The 21896-nt window shown below is 46.3% G+C and overlaps 1 protein-coding gene across 1 annotated transcript; it reads left to right on the plus strand.

The window, feature by feature from the left end:
- Positions 1-2940: 2940 nt before the first annotated feature.
- On the plus strand, positions 2941-20378 carry LOC311624135 (vomeromodulin-like). Its single transcript, XM_084886977.1, has 15 exons — positions 2941-3012; positions 5008-5266; positions 7681-8182; positions 8506-8607; positions 9938-10093; positions 11016-11100; positions 11456-11513; positions 12263-12333; positions 13573-13710; positions 15162-15284; positions 15546-15613; positions 15918-15948; positions 17591-17651; positions 18688-18767; positions 20124-20378. Exons 2-15 carry the CDS (start codon positions 5023-5025, stop codon positions 20145-20147), a joined length of 1743 nt encoding a protein of 580 aa, XP_084743103.1. The 5' UTR covers positions 2941-3012; positions 5008-5022; the 3' UTR covers positions 20148-20378.
- The last annotated feature ends 1518 nt before the right edge of the window (positions 20379-21896 follow it).

Consider the following 21896-nt stretch of genomic DNA (forward strand, 5'->3'; position numbering starts at 1 on the left):
CAGTCATTTGGTTGGCCTTCACTGACCCTCCTGCCAACCTAGTCGCTCCATACAGCCTGTTCGGTCATCTGTTTGGTTGTTTCAGTTATGACTGTCGCTTATATACTTTATGGATGAGGAAACTAAAAAAGAGAAAATTATTAGATAATGTTCCAAGGCCCCACACATTGAACCAAGATTTACGCACACATCTGTCTGGCCCCAAATCCTGCACACAGAAACTCTGTCTTCCCCAAAACATTGGCTCATCACCTTTAATAAAACACAAGACTCATTTAAATCTCATGAGAGAAAGATAAATATCATATGATCTCACTCATTTGTGGAATATAATGAATAACATAAACTGATGAACAAAAATAGATCCAGAGACACAGAAGCATTGAACAGACTGTCCAACCTATGAGGAAGGCAAGGGGTGAGGGGGTAAGAGATCAACCAAAGAACTTGTATACATGCATATGAGCAAAACCAATGGACACAGATGGGGGAAGGGGAGAAATGTGCTGGGGAATGAGGGCTGCTGGGGAGAGGTCAATGGGGGAAACAGGAGACTTATGTAATACTATAAAAAATAAAGAATTTAATTTTTTTTTAAATCTTATGAGAGATGTGTAACCTTAGAAATAAATATTAACCCAAAGTTTACACAAAACTCCAGAGAAATTGGGAACACAGATTTATTTGCTGCTAGAGGCCCTGTGAACTCCTAATACCAACAAAGATCTGAGGCTGATTACACCAGAGAAGGAAACCAAGGCAGGAGTGCTGAAAAGACTGCTGAGGGACCTGGAGAGTCACAGACAAGCATATGCACAGACAAAGTAAAAATGTGTACACACATGTGTGCATTTCACTAAACAAAAAAAACACCAAAAAAAGGTCAAAACTCTGATGCCTCTGTCACCAGGACACCCCCAGATCAGCTGGGCCTATGGTGACACCTTCACCCAGAGGCAATTAAGAACTAGTATCTGGCCAAAACTGGTTTGGCTCAGTGGATAGAGTGTCGGCCTGCGGACTGAAAGGTATCCCAGGTTCGATTCCGGTTAAGGGCATGTACCTTGGTTATGGCCACATCCCCAGTAGCCGGTGTGCAGGAGGCAGCTGATCGATGATTCTCTCTCATCGATGTTTCTAACTCTCTATCCCTCTCTCTTCCTCTCTGTAAAAAATCAATTATATATATATATATATATATATATATATATATATATATATACACAGATATATATATATATATATATATATATATATATATATATATATATATTTTTTTTTTTTTTTTTTTTTTTTTTTTTTTTAAAGAACTGGTATCTGCATTATCACCAGCAGCTGTGATTCAGCAAGGCCAGGGCCAGCCTTGAAAGGACCCTCCCTTTCAAGAGTCAGCAGGTCAAATCACTTAGCACTTAGGGCTTGACAGCAAGGGAGCCCTAGTGCTCAGCCTGCTAAGCCACCTTCAGAGCAGCCGCTCAGGTGGGTCCTGGATTAGCAGAAGTCAAGGGCTGCCCCACCTCCTGGGGCTGAGGAGAGAGAAAGACAAAGAACCAGGAAGCCCCAAGGGGCCTTCAAAGGCTACATCCCGGATGTGTCCCTCCATGCCATGTCTGGAGAAGGGTTCATTCCTTGGGTCCAGAGAAACCATTAGCAAAACCAACGGCCACACCCATTAGTGGGTGTCATGAATTTCAACTGAAGGATCACTCACTTTGTCTCTAATGTCCAAGGAAAATAAGATCCAGGACAGTTGGATTTTGTCCTCCTTATCATCATTTGTAAAACCCATGGTCTTAGTCTCTGGGAAAAGGTCAACTATTGTTTGCTCTATGCATCTGACATTTCAGCAAATCCCAAAATGGGGCCTTTGGCAACCAAAACTGCACTTGAGGTTCACAGTTTGAGAACCGCAGTGGGGTTGGCAAAGGCCAGGCATGCAAGCATGCTGAGCCTGCTTGAAGGCAGGAACCCAAACCAATGCCCCCACTTCAAGTGAGCAGAAGCAGACATTAGCCACGCTCTCTGTCAAAATCATCTCCCTCTCCCACACTCTTGCTGTGATACACCACACAGCAAGACGGTGGCAGGATGCACAAAATCCTAGGGGTAGGAACTGAACAGATGGCTGAGAACAACCTCTGAAATAGGGGAAAGCCTGAGGCCCAGAGAAGGGGCTCTAGAATTTTGGGAGCCATTAAATAAGGAACAGGTGAGAGGAAGCCTCATGTGGAGATTGAAATTTCTAAAATAGCAATGAAAGGACAGCAGACATCTGAAAACATTTCACTCTCATTCCAGAGGCACTCTGGGAAAGGAACGGGGGCTGAGCCATTTATGTAACAGCCATGCTTACAATCCCCAGGCCTGCATTCAGGCCATCACCCACTTCAGACACTGTGTACTTTCCAATCCGCCTGCATCCATCACTTTATTCCTAAATCTTAGTATGTTTGGATTCTTCCCATTGCACAGACCTGATATAAAATGTCACTTAACAGAGAGATACCCTGTCCAAAGGGACCCCATGCCCTCTCCCGCAAGTCCCCATTCTTCAGTCAGTCACTCAATGCTGAATGCCAACCTTGGACAGGGTACAGCACTGGCACCTTTACTAAAGAGCTCTCAGTAAGTTGCCACCTGTTCTCTGCCATTCAACCACCACCCACATGACTCAGGGATAATAGGCCTTTGAAGATTTAAAATATGGTGGAGTAAGTACCTGGTCGGGCTCACCCCTCTGAAAAATTTCCAGACACCATGAACATCTCTGAGAAAGGCACTGACAAATGTCACGACCATTAGCAGGTGCTGATCTTGGAAATCAGCCTGTATCACGCCTCCCTTATCAGCACACTTGAATGGCGTCCCTTCATGTCTGATCACTCTCCCTGGAGACACTGGTCTATAAATGTGGGGTACGCCTTTCCGTCTGACAGTCCCAGCAATAGCAGGAGGACAGGCAGCTTCCGGAACAGATCTCCCGTCAACACGGACTCATCGACACTGGGCAAGGTAAGAACTCTAAATCAAGTTCACAAAAGAACGGGTGGAAATTCAGAGGCGGAAACAAACTAGGGCAGTTCATCAGAGGACGATAAACGAGGGGTCTGCATTTAGAATCTCTTCAGCCCCTCCCTACTGAGCCACACAGCCCTCTGCCAAGCTCAGTAGGTGTCACAATTTTTAGAAAAGGGGGATTTGTTCTGGGACTCTCCAAGGGCCCCACTAAAGACGATGTCTGACAATATTGCCATCAACTCGGTCACAGGCACAGAATTTTATTACTCTTTCCTCAGAGGACACTTACATGTCACCTGAGACAGTAAAGGCTAATTTCACACAGGTGAGGGTAAAATCAGAAAAATAATGAAAATGTGGTGATTTTTTTTCATAACACCTAATGTGTTCAATGTGAAGGATTGGCATTGGCTTCTGATTATGTCCTCCCCAACGTTTCTGCAATAGCGATTCTGCTGATGATGCTGGTAAATGGCAGGCAGCTTGAGTTGGGCAATGCCCACCTACCCATGGCGAGAACAGAGGTCCCCGAGCCTGATTTTTTAAACTTGTATGGAGAAAAAAATCCAAACAGAGAGAAATTCCAAAGTCTACTTGCTTCACAGAGAGAAAACGCCCTAAGACACAAGCCTCCGTTTTACCCATGATTCTCAGTGACAGCCAGACTTTGAGAATCATGGTAAGGGAGGAATCTGACAGCCAGGAAAGGAAGTGATCCCACTGAGAGAGCAGCTGAGCTCAGAGTCAAGGGGGGCTTTCCTGTCTGGGAGGGAACCCAGCTCTCTGCCTCCAGCTGGAAACAGCAGTAATAATATCTGGTGCCTGGACTTGCCGGGAGGATTGCATGAGATGTTGCAGATGTTAGCACAGTAACAAGTACAAACACTGACCAGTACTCAATAAGGATATATGTACAGACACATCCCAACCAGCAGAGGTAGAGTTGAGACTTACACATTTATACAATCACATCAGCTATGGATGCTCAACCCCAGCCAAAAGGAAGAGGCCATGTGACCTGTGGCCAATAGGATCACCCATTGCCCTGCACACAGAAGAGGCCACAGAAGGTGGATTCCCGGGTTAACTCCATCATTCACTCCACCCTGGGAGCCTGCTTGTGCTGAGTACTAATACAATGGCATGAACTGGCTCATGCCACCATCAAACCAGACCAGTGCTCTCCTGAAACAGAAGAACAGGCCTCGAAAGACAGAGTAGCCCTTAAATGGTCTCACTCACAAGGGGATGCCTCTGGCCTCTGCAAACTGAATTAAATTGCCAAGGCAGCCCAAATACCAGAAGGGTGAAGAATGCCAAGCCTGGGAATGGTTGACGGGGTGATTTAGTCCTGCCCATGATAATTACCAGGGGGCTGGACAATGGGCACAGGCGAGCATAATTGCTGGCGCTATACAATTTTCACCATTTGAATAAAGGGGACTCAAGCCTTCCCTCTCAGGGTTGTGCAGAGAATTTAAAGCAGCTGATATCCATTTACACTTCACAAAGGGATGGCACTTGTAAGCTCACACCAACAAGGACACTGCTATCCATTACTTGACCAGAAGCAGGGACTTGTCCACTACTGGAGACATAGCATTTATAGCTGGAGAATTCAAAAATCTCCAATACTCATATGGTAACTCAGACCACTCCAAGGATGTTTGTGTCAAGAGGACTGGCAGGAGGATGTGGGGCGCTACTCAGAAAGCCTACAGTAAGAGCGTGGCCTGTACCCAAAGGGTTCCCCCAGCCCACAGACATCTTTATGCACAGGTGTATAGAAATGAAAAAGAGGCCCTTCCTCCAAACATTGACTGCCATATGCTAGGACGTTGTCCCATGAATACAGTATGCATACAATATCTGCAATGTGAATAGCACCCTTGCAATGAGGTAGGATCTTGTGTGTACATCCAATACAAACATACTGGCAGCCCTATGGTCCACTGGGAATGTGGTGTCTGACGAAGCCCTCCTTTGCAGATATCAGCCACCAAGATGATAAGCCTCTGGGCCTTGGCCCTCACCCTGGCTGTCCAGGCAGACGCGCTTGACCTGCTGACCCCACCTTCACTGCTGGGAAAACTTCCTGTCGACAGACCCTTTCTACTACCTGGACAGCTCCGCAGATCTCTACCAACTCCAAGAGGGTCTTCATCCGTAAAAAACCTACCGGGGACTTCAAATCCTAGCTGTATCCCTGTGGCCAAGTACTTCATGTCCAGCAGCATACTCGATGACTGTAAGTAAGAACTGTTTCACCCACACATGCTTCTCATTTCTAAGGCTGCTTACACCTTTTGAACAGGTGGTTTTCAAAGAGGAGGTGGTATCAGAATCACAGTGGTACAGGTTTTCTAATATGACCAAAATGATGCTGAGGCTGCTGGTCCACACATGGGGTAGAACATGTCAAAGCAAGCTTGGAGAAGGGAGCTCTTGGGTCCAGCAACCTCTCCATTTGCCTGCCTTTTCTTATGACTCTTGCCACCTGGACACTGTCAGGAAGTCTCACAGCTTCTAATGCTGGACCGCAGAGCTCGGTACAGACACCCATAGGTGCTTAGAGCATCAACCTGCTTGACCAGGAGCCAGGACCTAAGAAATGCGGGTCCAAACTCCTTGTCCAGATTTGTGCTCACCAAGCTCCTGTGTCACCCCCTCCCTGAGTCTCAGCTTCCTCTAGGAGATGTGAAATTCTGTCCCGCAGTATTCTCTCAGGATCAGAAGACAGAGGGGTCAGGAACTGGAAGAGACACCCTTTGAGAACAAGAAGGGAATAGGACTCATCATCAAACAAATGCAAGAAGGAAAGTCCTCATGGCTACTCTTGCCAGCCTTCAGAAACGTAAGCTGGCCTTCCAGCATGACAGGACAGGGTGACAGAGAGACACACGGCAACTGCCTCCTGATCATAGTGCCCACCCTCACAGCTCACCCACCACTAGGAATATATGCCTCACTCTTCTGACCATCCTACCTTGTTATAAAGTATTTCAAATGTACAAAAAAGTTCAGACAGTGGTATGAAGGGCAACTGTGTACTCATCAAGCAGTATATGGTGGTGATGGTGATGGTTAATTTCATTGTCAACTATACAAAAACCAAGAAGATATACAGAGCAAGCACCTTTGTAACCAAATCTGCATTAAGAACAAAAGCAGGCACAGGGTTGCAGGCCCCACAACTCTAACTGGGCTGCACATCCTTCCCTCCTCCCCTCTCCCTTCCAGAAGAGGCCTTGGGCCTGATTACTCTTCCCGAGCCATTTTTTATATTTTACAACACATGGCTACTCTTTCTCAATCAAATTAAAAGTTTGCACTATATGTTATAAAGTTTCCACAAAGGTGGCCAGCTTGCATTGTCACACACTTATGTTTCTAAGGTGATTCATCCATGTTATAATGAGAAATATTAGCCCATTAGTTTTCACTGAAATATTCTACCTAATGAATCCTCCATGATTTACATCAACTTTGTTCTTGCCCCATTGTGAGCTACTCTGAGCAATGCTGACCGAAACACTCTTGTGTGGGTCTGAAGGTTCACATGCGCAACAAATTCTCTGGGACACATATCTGGGCTGGTGGTACGTCCACATCACCCCACACAGGCAAAGGCCCTCCAGACTGCAGAGCCCTGGGCATGGGAAGCAGCAGCAAGGCCCCAAAAGCCATGGCCTCAAAGCTTCACAGGGGCAGGTCCTAACAGACTTCTTTCTCCTGCTACTCTATGGGGACAAGAATCTTGTCCCTCAGTCCAGTTCACTTTCGTGCTAGGCAGCCAAGGTTGATTGTCATCCAGGTGAGATAGCTCTTCTGAGTTCCTTTTTCCAGCCATCAAGAGCAGCACGATAGGATAGGACCCTGTGACTTCACAGCTCTGCTACTTGGCTCCTGACCCTCCTTCCCTTCCACACCGTCTTCTAGGATTCAAGTTCTCGCTGACTTGCTTCTGTTCAGGGTGGAGGCAAACCTATGGTTAGCGCCTCCTCCTCCCTGATGATAATGATGCAGGAGGATGCTGCAGAGCAGATGCAGGAGGTCTATTGAGGCAGCCCGTCAAAGGTAGCTGGACCTCCCATGACCCACAAGGGGAAAGGAGGCCTACAGAAGGGAAGGGACCTGCACAGACTCGCCCAGATGGAGGACAGAAAATTTCAGATCTCTCAGCTTCACCACCACTTCCCTCAGCTGCCTCCTGTCCTACTCAGCATTTCAAATGGCAATCACTCATTTCACCCTGCACCCGATGACCCATGCTGTAGGTTCTTTCATGTACCCATAGACAGCTGCAGAGACTGGGGCTCAGAACACTCAGCCTTCAGGGGCAGAGCCTGCCCTACATTAAATTCCAAACTACTGGCTCAAACACTAAACATGCCCAAGTCACTTCAGAATAACATACTCAAACAAGGCTACCCTCAGCGAGGTGCTATTAAATATTAACTTTTGAAAAGTAACTGGTATATTGCTCTGTCACCATGCTATCCACAGGGTGAGCAGAAGCAGGGTTTGATATGTCTAGGAGACAGGATATAAAGTACCTATGGGTCCCACCATTCCTCAGTGCTGGCTCTCCAGTGGGGGTGTTCCTCTGGCTGAACTAGCTATGCAGCTAACAATAGGAAAATATCTCTTCACCATTTTCAGATCTGAACACCACCCTGCCACCACAGATTGAGAAGCTGCTCATGTGTGCGGATGTGGATCTGGCCGGTGTGCTTGGCACAGTGTTAGACACAGTGGCCAACCTGGATGTGCTGTCTCTGTTAGATCTCTCTTCTGCCCTCAACATCCTTGGCGACAGTGGCCTTGGTGGTGTCCTGGGCCAGGGGAGCAACAGCAAGTCCTCAAAGTCACCACTGTCCTCGCTCTCAAAAGCCACTGATGCAGTCAGCAACCTGCTACCCTTGGCCCAAGGGGCCCTGGGCGGCCTACTGCCCAACACTGTGGAGAAGGATCCTGCAAAAAAAGCTGACCAGGACTCTTCTCTTCTCTCAAATCTCCCCCTGCCCCTGGGTGGTGTGCTCAACACAGTGGGCGAGCTCACAGAATCCACCGATGGCGTACTCAAGAGTGTGGTGCCAAGTGGCATCAGCGATACACTCTCGGGTGTGCTGGGAAATATTAACGTAAAAGACCTCTTGATAGGGTAAGTGCTTCCTTGACCCTAAGGTATGGCACAAGAGAAAAGTGATGTTTGGGGATTCTGAAGCTCAACCTCCTACAAACCCATGGAGACAGCCATATCTTCCCAAAGCAATATTCCAGCTCTGTGTCTTTGGGGGTGGAGGGATAGGGAGGGAATATGAACAAGATTTCTTGAGCTTAAGGAACTGGGTAGCTAACAGGACTGGGCCATCCGGGGGATGGGTGGGTTGGTAGGTTGTTAGTTGGCTGCTTCAAAGGCATTTCTCCTGCTGCTCAGACTGATTCCTTGAGTCAGGACTGACCCTGGATGCTGTCATTTTGCAGGTTAGAGGTTCAAAAAGCAACTGTGGAGAGCATGACGCTGACCATGGCAGATGATGAGATCCTTGTTCAAGCTGCAACTACTGCCTTCATAGGTGGAAAAGGGTGAGTCTGTCTCCAAATCAGTCAACTGAGTTGCCCTGGACCAGGTCCTTAATATCCAATGTCCAAGAGCTGGGCAGGGACAACACAGAGTAAGGCAGGATGTCTGAGAGTGGGACAAATTAGGTAGCAAATTAGCCCCTCTCCTCAGCCCAGAGGACCAAGGTGGGATAATGACCTCAAGGTGGGATAATGACCCCATCTTCAAAGAGTGTAAACAAAGCCAGAAATCCAAATTCCTTGTAAAACATGCACATTTCTACAGATGGCCAATGTAGAGAGAAACCACAGAGGGCACCTCTTACTGACCACACTGGGTTCATGGGAAGTGTAGCTTCCAAACCATCTGCACTCTCCAGAGAGAAACAGCCCACTCTCACAAACACTGGCCTAGGCAGTTGGGGGAGACAGAGATGGTTGATTGCTCTCCAGAAGCTAACAATGGAAACATGCATGCATGCTCAAGTCCATTCATCCACCTAACATGCACTACTCTGTACCAGACCTCATGCTGGGCACAGAGGGAGCAACTAAAAGTGGGCCCTGTCCTCGGGGAGAGTCCACATGTGGGAGAGGAACACGTTCACAGGACAGGCCCAGGGCACACAGAAAGGCATGAGAAGGGCAGGAACCCCCCTGGGAGAAGAGGACTCTTGGACTAACCCTCGGCACTGATACTTCTCACTGACCGAGCTCCATTCAGGCACCTAAGTGAGGCACTCTCAACTTCCAAAACCTCTTGACAACCTCATCAAGAAAGCAGCCCTGTCTCAACATTGGGAAACCAGCTGTGACCCACAAACTGGTTATGAACCTTGCTCAATGTCACACAGCTGAAATGTGGCAGTGACAACACTTAAATCCAGGCATTCTGCCTCCACAGCCCATGTCTGTGACCAACACAATGAGCAGTGGTAGGAGGAGCCATTCACCTTCTTCAGAGCAAGTGACGTTAATAAGAGCAGGTGTGGTAAATGGTGGGATTTTCTTACGCTGTCACTCACACCATAGACAGCTGGGGTGCTGGGCACAAAAGTGAACCTGTAATGAGCATCCAGTTACAAGTAGCCTTAGTGCCTTCAGAAAGAAAGAAAAACGACTTCCTGAAGTTTGGTCAGGAGAGAGATTTTCCAATGACTATGGAATGCCAGCCTCTGAGTCCTTTCTACAGGGGATGTTCAACCATGGGTCATGCTCATTAGAAAGCACCAAACTTTCCCTCTCTCCAATAACCTGGACAAATTCATGAGGCTGACTCCCAAAATGCCTATCACTTTGGCTAAGCAACCTCTTGCCACCAGGTCTGGTTTCACCTCTATCTTGTTCTCCACAGCCTGTTAGGACCTGTAATCAGCATACTGGGATTTCAAATAAGTGGCGATGTGACTCTGAAAATTGGTGTTTCCACAAACAACACCCAATGTGTCAGCTTCCAAGTCCAGGACAAGGTCATCAAGGCTACGAAAGTGTGCCTTCAGTTGGTGAGGACGTACGTGAGACCATTTTCCTCATTTTTGGATCAATAGGCCTGTGTGCCAGAATGTTTTTTATGTTAAATCTACCTAGAGCTTCATTATGGGGATGCACTATAATTTATTTAACCAGTTCCTTATCAAATAATGGGGTTTTTTTTTTCAATTATTAACTTTTATACCCAATACTAATTAGTAAAGCCCCAGAAAAACCTACTCATCAAAGTGCACAGTATCTGATGGATAATTTCTCCTTTTATTCAATACTTTTTTAAAAAATTATTCAGAGCCAAAGCCGGTTTGGCTCAGTGGTAGAGCGTCGGTCTGCGGACTGAAGGGTCCCGGGTTCGATTCTGGTCGAGGGCATGTACATTGGTTGCAGGCACGTCCCCGGAAGGGGGTGTGCAGGAGGCAGCTGATCGGTGGCTCTCTCTCATTGATGTTTCTAACTCTCTATCTCTCTCCCTTCCTCTCTGTAAGAAATCAATAAAATATATTTTTTTAAAAATTATTCAGAGAGGTAGGGAGAGGAAAAGAGAGAGAGAAACATCAATGATGAGAGAGAATCATTGACCATCTGCCTCCTGCAGGCCCCACACTGGGGATGAAGCCCACCACCGGGGCATGTACCCTGACCAGGAATCAAACTGTGACCTCCTGGTTCATAGGTGGACACTCAATTATTGACCCATGCCGGCAGACTGAAGGGTAATTTCATCCATGTGAAACACTGGGTCAAATGTCCAGCTTTGATGATTTTCCCAGCTATCCTCACTTCTCCCTTCATGACTATAACTGAAAGTGAGAGGGCTCAGATGGTTGCAAATTGTAAGCAGCAGGACATCACTGCAGCTGTATCATCAATAGATGAGTTCTCTCCAATGTCGGACAAAATCCAGAAATGCAAACTCACACAGCTCTCCCCGTGTCTCTTCCCAGGGTCACAGATATTGTGCCTCTCCCTCTTCCTCTGCCCTTGGATGATGTCATTTCGCAACTGCTGACAGTTGCCTTGAAGGAGAAGGTGAGTCACAGGAAAGGGGCGGGCACCACACAAAGGTCTGGGTCATGTGTGGGGAGACAGGAAGCAGCCTTTCCTCAGACATGGCCTGCTGCCGGGAGAGACGTGGGGAGGACACATCGGCCTTCAGGAGTCCAGGGGCTAGGGGATGCAACCTTCCCTCTGACCCCAGCAGCGGCATAGGACAACGCCTCAAGCTGGCGGGATAGGGGGAGAGGATGGGTTCTGCCAAAAGAAGGCCAGGAAACAGAAGAGGGAGAAGGGAAGTAAAGAGGGAAGAAGGAGAAGAGGAGCTGGGGGTGGAGGTGGGTGGGACTGCTGCTTGTCCTCGCAAAACTAACTGGTGGTTAATTCACAGACCAAAGAATCAGCATCGTGTGACATTGATCTCAGTGATTTCAGCGAATGCAACAACTGTGAGTACAAACACCTGACTTCCCGGGGGCTGCCCAGGTCAATGCAGGGAGATGGCCAAGCCCCATAGGAATCCCGTTGGGTGACAGACAGGAGATGGGGCTGTGAGCTGCAACACCGGGTACCTCCAAGCACCCAACCAACTCCTCAGCACGCTCAGGGCACACAGTGTGGCAGCTTACTTGCTTCTCCAAATTACTGAGACTCGTTATCAGGCCATAAAGGACAAAAAGCCCCCTTGAGGCTGGGTGGTAGCTCCCAAGCCTAGATTGTTTTGCAAAGTGCACATATGCATGGAGTCTGAACAAGCATCAGTCCTAGGCCCTCACACCAGGGAGGCTGAGAGGCAGAAATTCCTCTTAATATCCCTTTACATACCTAAGGTATGGGATAACGGGACTTTGTCAGGCAGCTGCCATCAAGACAGCCAATGTACGAAATTGGTGATACTTGTCATGTTGCGAGGTAGACAAAGCATGGGACCCGGGCAGCAAGCCTTTTCCTCCCCCCGCACAGAGGTTCCAGCACAGCAGGGGCAGGGCTGGGTCCTCATGACACCTTCCTCCCTGCAGCTTCCTCCTAGACTCATGAGAAGAAGCCAGACTGGCACCAGCTTTCTGTGTGGGACTGAAGGAAAGGATGGTGTCACCCTGGTCCCCCATCTGGAGGGCAGAGCCAGGCAGAGAACCCAGGGCCCCACACCCATTAGGGGTCTGTCGGGTCCCTCTAGGTTCTCTCTTCTCTCCTGCAGCTACCGGCTTGTTCGAGTACCAAGTTAAAAGTTTCCAGCTATCTGAAGAAGGTCTTTCAACCCTCTACTGTGTAAGTGTTGTTTGCTCCTAAGATAAATTCTGCAGGAAAGCTGGAAACATCCTTGATCTCACAAATACACTCCAATGACATGACAAGCCCGCCTTCACCCCCTCTCAGATCCCAGACCTTGACCATGGGGTGAATCTCCAGGCTTCCACAACAACACCTGAGCATCTGCCATGGGGGTCAGCCAGGTTGCCCTTCCATTTAAGTCCAATGTACAATGCCTGACAGGCATTCCACCTATGCAACCATTTGTTGACCAGTAGGATGTGGCAAGCACAGGTCCAGACACTCAATAGAAAATATGCAAGAAAAATAAAAGGGCCAACTCACCCCATCTACCCATCTCAACCACCTGGGAACACAAAACAGGTCACACAGAGTACTGAAGGAGGGCAAGGTTTTTGTGACCCACTTAGCTCCACTTCTGGGAATTCACCTGTATAAGCACCCTAAGTGCATATATATTTAAGTACAAATAAATATAAATATTAACGATAAAAAAGGATTAAAAAAACTAGAAAGGAACAAAAAGAAAGTAATTGAGCTGAATATGAGATCATTTGAAATTTTTCAAAATTTTTAACGATTCACAGAAATACTTAAGAAACTGTTAATTTTTTAAGTAAAATGAAAATGATATTAAGTATGCCAACAACAGAATCTCTTTTCCCTTCTTCATACTTCTCTGAACTTTTCAAATTTCCTGCCATGTGGAATTTGAATTTTATAAGCAGAGGGGAAAATGCATATGAGATGTAACTATTCAATGGAGGCCAGAATATCTATTAAACGGTTTTATAAACAAGATGGGCCTTGAGCTTAACAAGGAGGCCATTCCAAGCTGGGAGAACATGTAAAAAAAAAAAAAAAAAAATGGTAGGAACTATCAACACTTAGATGGGGGAATTTATCTGGAAAAAAAAGAGGATTTGTGGCTTCTGTTGGAAAATCAGAGGTCTGGGGGCCTGAGCCACACGGTATGAGGGATAATCAGCTGAAGAAAAGCAATGGTTCCTTGTTTCAAAGGAGGTCCTGTCTCCAGTCTCCACAAACCTCACGACTCCCCATATCCCTCAGCACAGAGGCTGGGAGGTCTACTGCTCTTTGTCCTCATGCTCATCCACTGCAGTGCTCACATGGGGCCACCTCACTCCTCAACATCCCAGCTGGGCCTCCAAAGGCAGAGAAATTGATGTTAGCCTCACATGATAGCATGCTGATTTTCTGTTGTTCTCTCTCTAGGCCTCCTTCAACAGTGAAGTCCTTCTGCCTGGAAGCCCCCTTTCTCCAAATCCTAAAAATGCCAACATTGCCATAACCATGTCTAACACAATGCTCAGGGAGATCGTCACCCTCAGTGCCAAGCAGAGCCCTGTCCAGGTAAGCGTCATCCACACGGCCCCTGGCACCACTCTCCTCTTTGCTTAAGCCTAGTCTACCAACCTCTAAGCCTGAGAAGATAGAAATGGCTTCTGGGACATTCTTTGAGAGACAGATATGAGGAAATGGGATACACATTTTCCTTTTGGATCGTCTAAGTGGATCCCATTTACATCAAAGAAAGCAGGGAGCAAGGGCACTGGAGGACAAATGCTTTCTGAGTACATTCTATGTGCCAGGTACACAGCCAGTTATCTTTACATAATTAATGACACTTCATCCTCACAACACATCTGGGAAATAGTGATCCTTATTCACATTTCGCAGATGACCAGCGTGAGTGAAGTAATTTACCAACAGTTACAGCATGAGCAAGGGAGTGGGTTTATCCCCTCCTGTGAGGTATTCAATTGCTCTCAGTGATAGAAGGAATAGTAGTAGTCATTAGTTAAAACAAAACCTAGAGGCCTGGTGCATGGATTCATGCACCAGTGGGGTCCCTCGGCATGGCCTGCGGGGATCCGGCCCAAACCTACAGTCCAATGCAACCGGCTGCTCCTGCCTGCCACTCCCACTCATCCCGACCCTGACCCAGTCAGTCCTGATCAGGAGAGGCTTGCACCACCACAGCAGTGCTCACCAGCTGTGAGCCCTGTGTCTGGTGCCCATCAGTCAGCTGAGAGGCGCTGACTGTGGGAGTGCACTGACCAACAGGGGGCAGCTACTGCATTGAGGGTCTGCCCCCTAGTGGTCAGTGCGCATCATAATGACCAGTTGACTGGTTGTTCGGTTGTTAGGTCGCTTAGGCTTTTATATATATAGATAATAATCACTGAGTACTGTCGATGTGCCAGGCTCTGTTTCAAGCAATGTACAATGTATCCTTAACAAAGCCTCCCAAAATAATCAAATACAGAGTTATCTGCCACTAGAGCATAGAAATAAACAGGCTTTAGCCCTCGCCAGTTTGCTCAGTGGACAGAGTGTCAGCCTGTGAACTGAAGGATCGCAGGTTCGATTCCTGGTCAGGGCTATGCCTGGGTTGCGGGCTCATTCAGGAGGTAGCCCATCAATGATTCTCTCTCATCATTGATGTTTCTATCTCTCTTTCCCCCTCCCTTCCTCTCTGGAATCAATAAAAACATTTTTTTTTAAGGAAAAAAAACATGCTTTAAATTGAATGAGAAGTAATAGAAAAGTAAAATTTTATCTGTTATATGCACCACTGTGCTTCTGAGAAAGAAAAAGAGATAAATGGCAAGGTCTGAAATTAGGCCCTGTCCTGTGTTTAGATCAGCCATGCCAGCACCTGGCTAGGTGACTAACTCATATTACAGGATCAATAAATATTTGAATAAGTGAACTGAATGAAGCATGGGTGTTTCATAATGCAACATTCTGCGGTCCTTCTTCTTCTCTCCACACTCTAAATGATGACTTCTTTACAACAGATGAATAACCTGAGTGCATACATCACCAAAATAATCTATAGCAGCCTGCCAGACAACCAAGTCCGAGCCATCTACTGGGTCGATGTGGATAAGGATGGTGAGAGCTTTGCCCAAGGGCAAACGGTGAGTGCTGAGTAGTAACAAATCAGGATTCCATCACAAAGAGTGTTTGATGGGGGGGGGGGGGGGGAATTACCACCATAACCCTGAGGGCCTGGGTGACCCTAAGACAAGGGGCATCAACCAGGGGGGTGGGCTCAGCCACCAGGGGAGGATAAACAGGTTGTCTCCACTCTAGTTCTGACCTGTGGCCTTGTTGGTCATATTTTCTAAGTATCCTGGTCAAGGCATTATTTTTAACTCGTTTGTTTTATATTAATGCAGAAGATACTCATCTCCTATAAGTGCAAGATTTTAAATGGAAAATTGGTATCAAACATCAAGATTGTAAGGTACTGTCTATTACTGAAAACTCCTCTTGACACTTGTCAGTATAGGAAGCTGTTCAGAACTCTATTCAGATCACATGAGAAGAATAATAGACAAGGTCCTTGGTAAATACTTGGATCATTACAGAGAACTCAGAACAAAGTCTTACCTACATGCTGCATTCACCTTAAATTTGATCCTTCTGTGTTTGAAACTTTATAAGTTACTTTAATAAGGGGCTGAGCTAATACTTAAACTCTATGTGTTAGAATTAGTTAATATTTTTTATTTGAAAATAATTTTTCCTTGTACTTTGTTTCCTGACAGACTTGAACACAGCACGAACCCCCCTGAGGCTGTAAGTTGATTAGATTTTCAAAATATTTATCTAAGATGCGTGATAAATTGTTTTAAACCCAGACACTTAGTGACACAGGGACTCTGGAAAGGGAACGGTCACACAGACCAGGTCACAGACGCAGTGTGGAGCACGGCTGCGAGCTCCAGCCCAGGCCCTCCCTGGGGAACTCCTAAAGTCAGTCCTAAACCCATTGCCACGGCACCACATCAGTCAGTCACCCTAGTGAAAACCCAAAATCCGTGCTTTTTTAGTGGGATGGATCATTCTGTCTTGGGATTGGTCCACTGAAAGAATGAAAAGATTATCTAGATTCTAATCTTTCTTCGGCTCATGGGAGTTTCTTAAAAAACATGCCAGCCTCCCACGGCCTCACCTTTTCCATCAGAGGTTTTTCACCATGTCCTCCTGAGCAAGCGCATGGATCACCAGAGGAGAGCTTGGAGGATAGGGAAGTGGGAAGAGTGAGGGTAGCACCCAGTTGACCAGGCTCCAAACACAGGGGTGGAAACTCACGGACAATTCACCAACCAACCCCATACTTAACACATTTGACCTTGCACATGTTCATACACAGCATCGTCCAACAAACATTTAGTGAGCGCCACTATGAGCCCAGCTCTAAAAATGCAACTCCCTAACCCCAGGAGTGACCCTCTCATTGAAGTGGAAAGACAGAGACAGATTACGAGAATAAATAAGCCAAATCATTAAGGGACTGATAACCACACATTGGGTGGAAGCACACAATGGGCACTGAGGTGAACAACCTTGTCACTATGTGTGAACTGTCTGTGTCCTATATGTCAGTCCTGAGATAATGGGGGTTGAGGGGTCTGTCAAGAGGCAAACTCTGGGAGTCACAATGCAAAGCCCAGAGTTCTTTCATCTCATTGTTAGTGGGGAGGCATGTGCTATGCCAGGCTGTGTGAAGTGAAAGGAACATAGAAGGCCTGGTCTTTGGCCTCATGTAACCACCTACCTGACAGGGACATTTATGCAAATAGCTGAGCATGAAGAATACGGTGGAGGAGAACCAACTGGGAGGCAGAAGTGGGTTCACTGAAAAAAAATGATGCCTGAACTCAGCTTTGAAGGAGGAGCAGGAGTTTGACACAGACCAAAAGTGTGTGCCAGGTAGAGGAAACAGACTGTAGAAAGGGTAGGCAGCAGGAGCTCATAGGCATGAGGAGGAAAGGAATGCAAGGAAGGAAGGTCCATGGAGCATCAGCAGGGAGGACCAGGTCAGGGAGGGACTTGGTTAGGACACAAAAGGGGAAGCATTCAGCAGCAACCAATCCTCCCCAGTCCAGACTTCAGTGTTTGTCCTGAGGGCACACAGTTGCACAGCTATGCCTCCCTCAGTGCCTGGAACATAACGAGAGTCCAATACACATTTATTGGGAATTACCTCAGGCATTAAAACCTACCGAAGGGTCTCTGAAAATACCCAAAGAATTAGAGGCCTGAGAGATAGAATGAAACCCATCTCCCTACATAACCTCACCCAGTAACAGACTTCTTCCACTAGAAAAAAACAAACCACATACACAGAGGCACCCGAGACTGCTTTCCCTGATGTGAGGACTAGCAGGGGGACTGGCAGATTGACTGACAAAAATGTTCCTCCCATCTCTTCCAGATAGACGAGCTAAAAGATGTGATGTCTGCAGTTACGAAGAAATTCATATCTACTATTATGGGTATGTGGAGTTAATAACATGAACACCTAGAAGAGTCAGTGTCACAAGCAATGTACAGGGTGTGAAGCCACATTGTAGAATGTGTTGTGGCAGTGAGCACAGAATCATCTTATCACCGTCTGGATCAAAGAGGAATTCTTTGTTTTTGTTTTTATTTATGTTTTATTTCTTTTATCCTCATCCAAGGATATTTATTCTATTTGTTTAAATATAATTTTATTGATTTCAGAGAGGAAGGGACAGGGAAAGAGAGATAAAAATGTCAATGATGAGAGAGAATCATTGATCAGCTGCCTCCTGCACACCCCACACTGGGGATCAAGCCTACAACCCGGACATGTGCCCTGAGTCGAACCGTGACCTCCTGGTTCATAGGTCGATGCTCAACCACTGAGCCATGCCAACTGAGCTGGACTTCTTTGTTTTTAGATAGGGACTCCAGCATCTTCATATGGCAAAACATAAAACCCAAATCAAAATATCTCTTCTACAAGTCCAAATGAAACCCAGCCCACTGGGTATCTTCTGAAAAACAGCATCATGCCCCTTAGAGGAAAAATGGACCCAGGTCACTAGTCACACGGATACTAGGGCTTAGGAAATTCAAGAGCCTGAAGTCATAACCCTATGAATATGCCAACTACACATATTTATGATGAACTCTAAGGGTGTTCATCATATGCAACTCAAATGGCACCAAAACAGCAGGGCCTAATTCTTCTGGTTTCTTAAGATAGTGAGGGCAGACACACCAGCATATCTCTTGGTATCAATTCTTTGCGCATAGAATGCTCACCAGGTTTCCAGTTACTTCTAGGGTGTCTTCTGGTCCTTGTGAACTCACCTACACACACAAAAGACTGAGAGACACAATGTCTTATTTGAATGACGCTGCTGAATGGGCAGGGGGTGATTTCTCCTAGAGCCATACACGGCCCAGAGATCCCTCCAGTTGGCTGCGGATAGGACACAAAGAGGAAGCACTTGTTCTTATTTTTCTCAACTCATGTCATAAAATGCTCCTTCTTCATTTTAGACATTTCCAGTCAATGGAATATTCCACCAGGAATATCCTCAAATCTGCTGGACAATGCCAAGGCTGAACTGCTTAAATTGGTAAGAGAGCACAAAATACAAATGTTTTCCTTTTGCACTAAAGCCCACTCTATGCTTCAGGCTTCAGAGGCATCACAGGCAGCTCCAAGCTGCCTTAACAGCTCCACCCCACTGCCCATCTGTTTCCCAGGCAGATCCACTACCTACTGCCCCTTTCTTCACCATATAAGCCCTACCACTGAGACACTCCTGTTCCTATAATCAAATATTCTGTCCACTGTCCTCATGCGGACTCATACTTCATTGAATATGCCTCAATCACCTCTTTGGAAACATGTCCACTACATATGCCTGACTCTCTACACAGTCACCTTGTGTCTGCTGGAGCCTCTCATTCTCTGCCACCCTGACACAAATACCCCCCTTCTTCCCACCTATCCTCCCCACACCGGAGGAAATTTAAAGGAAAACTTGCTTCCTAAAAAAAAAAAAAAAAAAAAAAAAAAAAAAAAAAACTGTTAAAAGAATGAGATTTTTATTTAAATTTAACATCAGAAAAATGATGAGGATGGAACAAGGGAAGATATATGAGAGAGTAAAGAAATGTAAAATATCACGTTCCCCCCCAAAAAAAGAACCAAAATAAATAAATAAATTTCCTACCACCCTTATATATTCCATTCTTAATAAACGTGCTTCATGAGTGTAATATCTGACCAAAAAATAATAATAATAACTTCTTTTATGTTGGCTCAAACCTCAAAGTTGTGCATTCCCACATTTATTTCACCCCCAAAGTCCTATATCTGTGGCCAAATCAATTACTAGCATGGAGAGGGTGGTGAAATCAGCATTTGCCTCAGTGTTGGTGTCCTTCCTCCTGCTCCTACACCCCATTCCTCTGGGCGGCCTGGGACACATCCCTTAGCCTCCCTAAGTCAGCCTTGAGTCAAGGGATTGGATCAGAGATGAGTGCCAGCTGTATTTCAGCTACAAGTGGCAGAAAGCACCACACAAACTGGTGTAACAATAAAATCGTCAGTCCTGAACATTCAGAGATGGCACTAGCATCAGCAGTGGCTCGATTCCGGGCCCAAACGATGACACCAGAATCCATGTCTTGGCTCCACCAGGTCTGGGTGGTCCCCCACCTACCAGGAGCTTCACCATCCAATTCTTTCTGGAACAGCTTAGATGACAATCACCAGGAGCTTCACCATCCAATTCTTTCTGGAACAGCTTAGATGACAATCACCGAGAAATAACCTCCGGGGCTCCCACTGGCCTGACTTGCTCCCTATCCCCATCCTTAGGGCAAGTGCTGTGGTCAGGGAGATGGAGGGCACAGCTGGCACCGCCTGTGCCTGCAGCCAGCTTATATTAACAGTTATAATTAGTTCTTGTATCTCCCCACAGAGAGACCTTCAGGCAGCAAACTAAACCCAGCCCGTGGGCTACCAAAGCATTTCCGAAAATGAAAGCACTTTGAAGCTTCTCTCATGGAGTCAAGGACATCCTTGTGATTAAGGAGCCAAGCTGAATAGTGTTCTGAATATGTCAACTCCTCTTTGGAACCAGTGTCACCTTGAATTAACACGTGCGAGAAAATCAAGAACAGGGTTTGGGGTATTTTGTAATCATCTCTTTAATAATTATCCTGTTTTCATGCAGAAAATGACTCATTTGTCTTTAATTCTCACAAATAGGAGTTTTATAGTGTGTTCATGATAAGTAAAAGCACTATACATACTAAGGACATAAAGTCAATAATGCTAATGATGAGGCAGCAATGGCCAGGATTAATTTACCTAGGGCACTAAGAGACAATCGTGACCATGATGAAAACTCTTCTTCCCATACCTCTGCCCTCCCCTCTCCAACTCCAAGTGCTTTCTTTTGCCCATTGGCCCACCATGAAAATCACACAGGGGCTGGGATCCAATGTCCCATCATCACATGTTACGCAGAGAAAAGCACAGACCAGATGCTAAACGCTGGATAGAAAGAGCAGGTAACCCCCTGGTGATACCATAAAAACTGTGCTCAGTGTCTTGAGATTACACTCAGTGAACAAAGCCAGACACAAAAGATCACATATTGTACAGTTTATTTTATAGAGGCCTGGTGCATGAAAATCCGTGCAGTCAGGGGGATCCCTCAGCCCAGCATGTGCCTTCTCACAGTCCAGGACTCCTTGGGTGATGTCCACCTGCTGGCTTAGGCCAGCTCTTGAGGAGATTGGGCCTAAGCTGTCAGTCAGACATCCCTCTGGCAGCCCAGGAGGCCTCAGGGGATGTCTGACTAAAGGGTTGGGCCTGCTCCCCTGTGCTCCTGCAGAGACAGGAGAGGCTTCTGCCAGCACAGCTGCACTGGCTAGCCATGAGCCAGCTTCTGGCTGAGCGGCACCCCTCCCCGCTTTGGAAGCACACTGAACACCAGGGAGCAGCTCCTGCATTGAGTGTCTGCCCCTGGTGGTCAGTGCACGTCATAGCAACTAAGTCATTCCAGGTCTTTCTGCTGTTAGGGTGAATTTGATTATTACCCTTTTATTATATAGTATATTCAGACCAACTAAATGTATAGAAACAGAATACAAAGTTGTGAATGCCAGAAGAACAGAGATTAGGTAAGGCAGAATAAGGGTTTTACTTAGGAGTAATGGAAAAGTTTTGGAACTAAAGGTAGTGGGTTCCACAACATTCTCAATTTACTAAATGCCACTAAATTGTTCCCTTGACAATGGTTACTTTTATGTTGTGTGAATTTCACTTCCATTTTAAAACAAAACACCTTCCCACCTAAATTAGCAAAAAAAAAAAAAGTATACCTAGCACCCATATTGGTTTGTGATATCATTCTTTATAAAAGTAATCAGGGCCAAAACAGATTTGGCTCAATGGATAGAGCATCAGCCTGTGGACTGAAAGGCCCCGGGTTCGATTCCAGTCAAGGGCATGTACCTTGGTTGCAGGCACATTCCCAGTAGGGGGTGTGCAAGAGGCAGCTGATCGATGTTTCTCTCTCCTTGATGTTTCTAACTCTATTCTTCTCTCTTTCTCTCTGTAAAAATTCAATAAAATATAAAATAAAATAAAAAGTAGTCAGGGCTCCTTGGGGAAAGTGCTAATTCTAGGATTGGAGAGGAAATAGGAAGATGGCCCTACAGCTTCTACTCATGGAAAGTAGCTG

The sequence above is a fragment of the Pipistrellus hanaki genome, assembly GCF_964339955.1.
Source record: "Pipistrellus hanaki genome assembly, chromosome: 6".
NCBI lineage: Eukaryota > Metazoa > Chordata > Mammalia > Chiroptera > Vespertilionidae > Pipistrellus > Pipistrellus hanaki.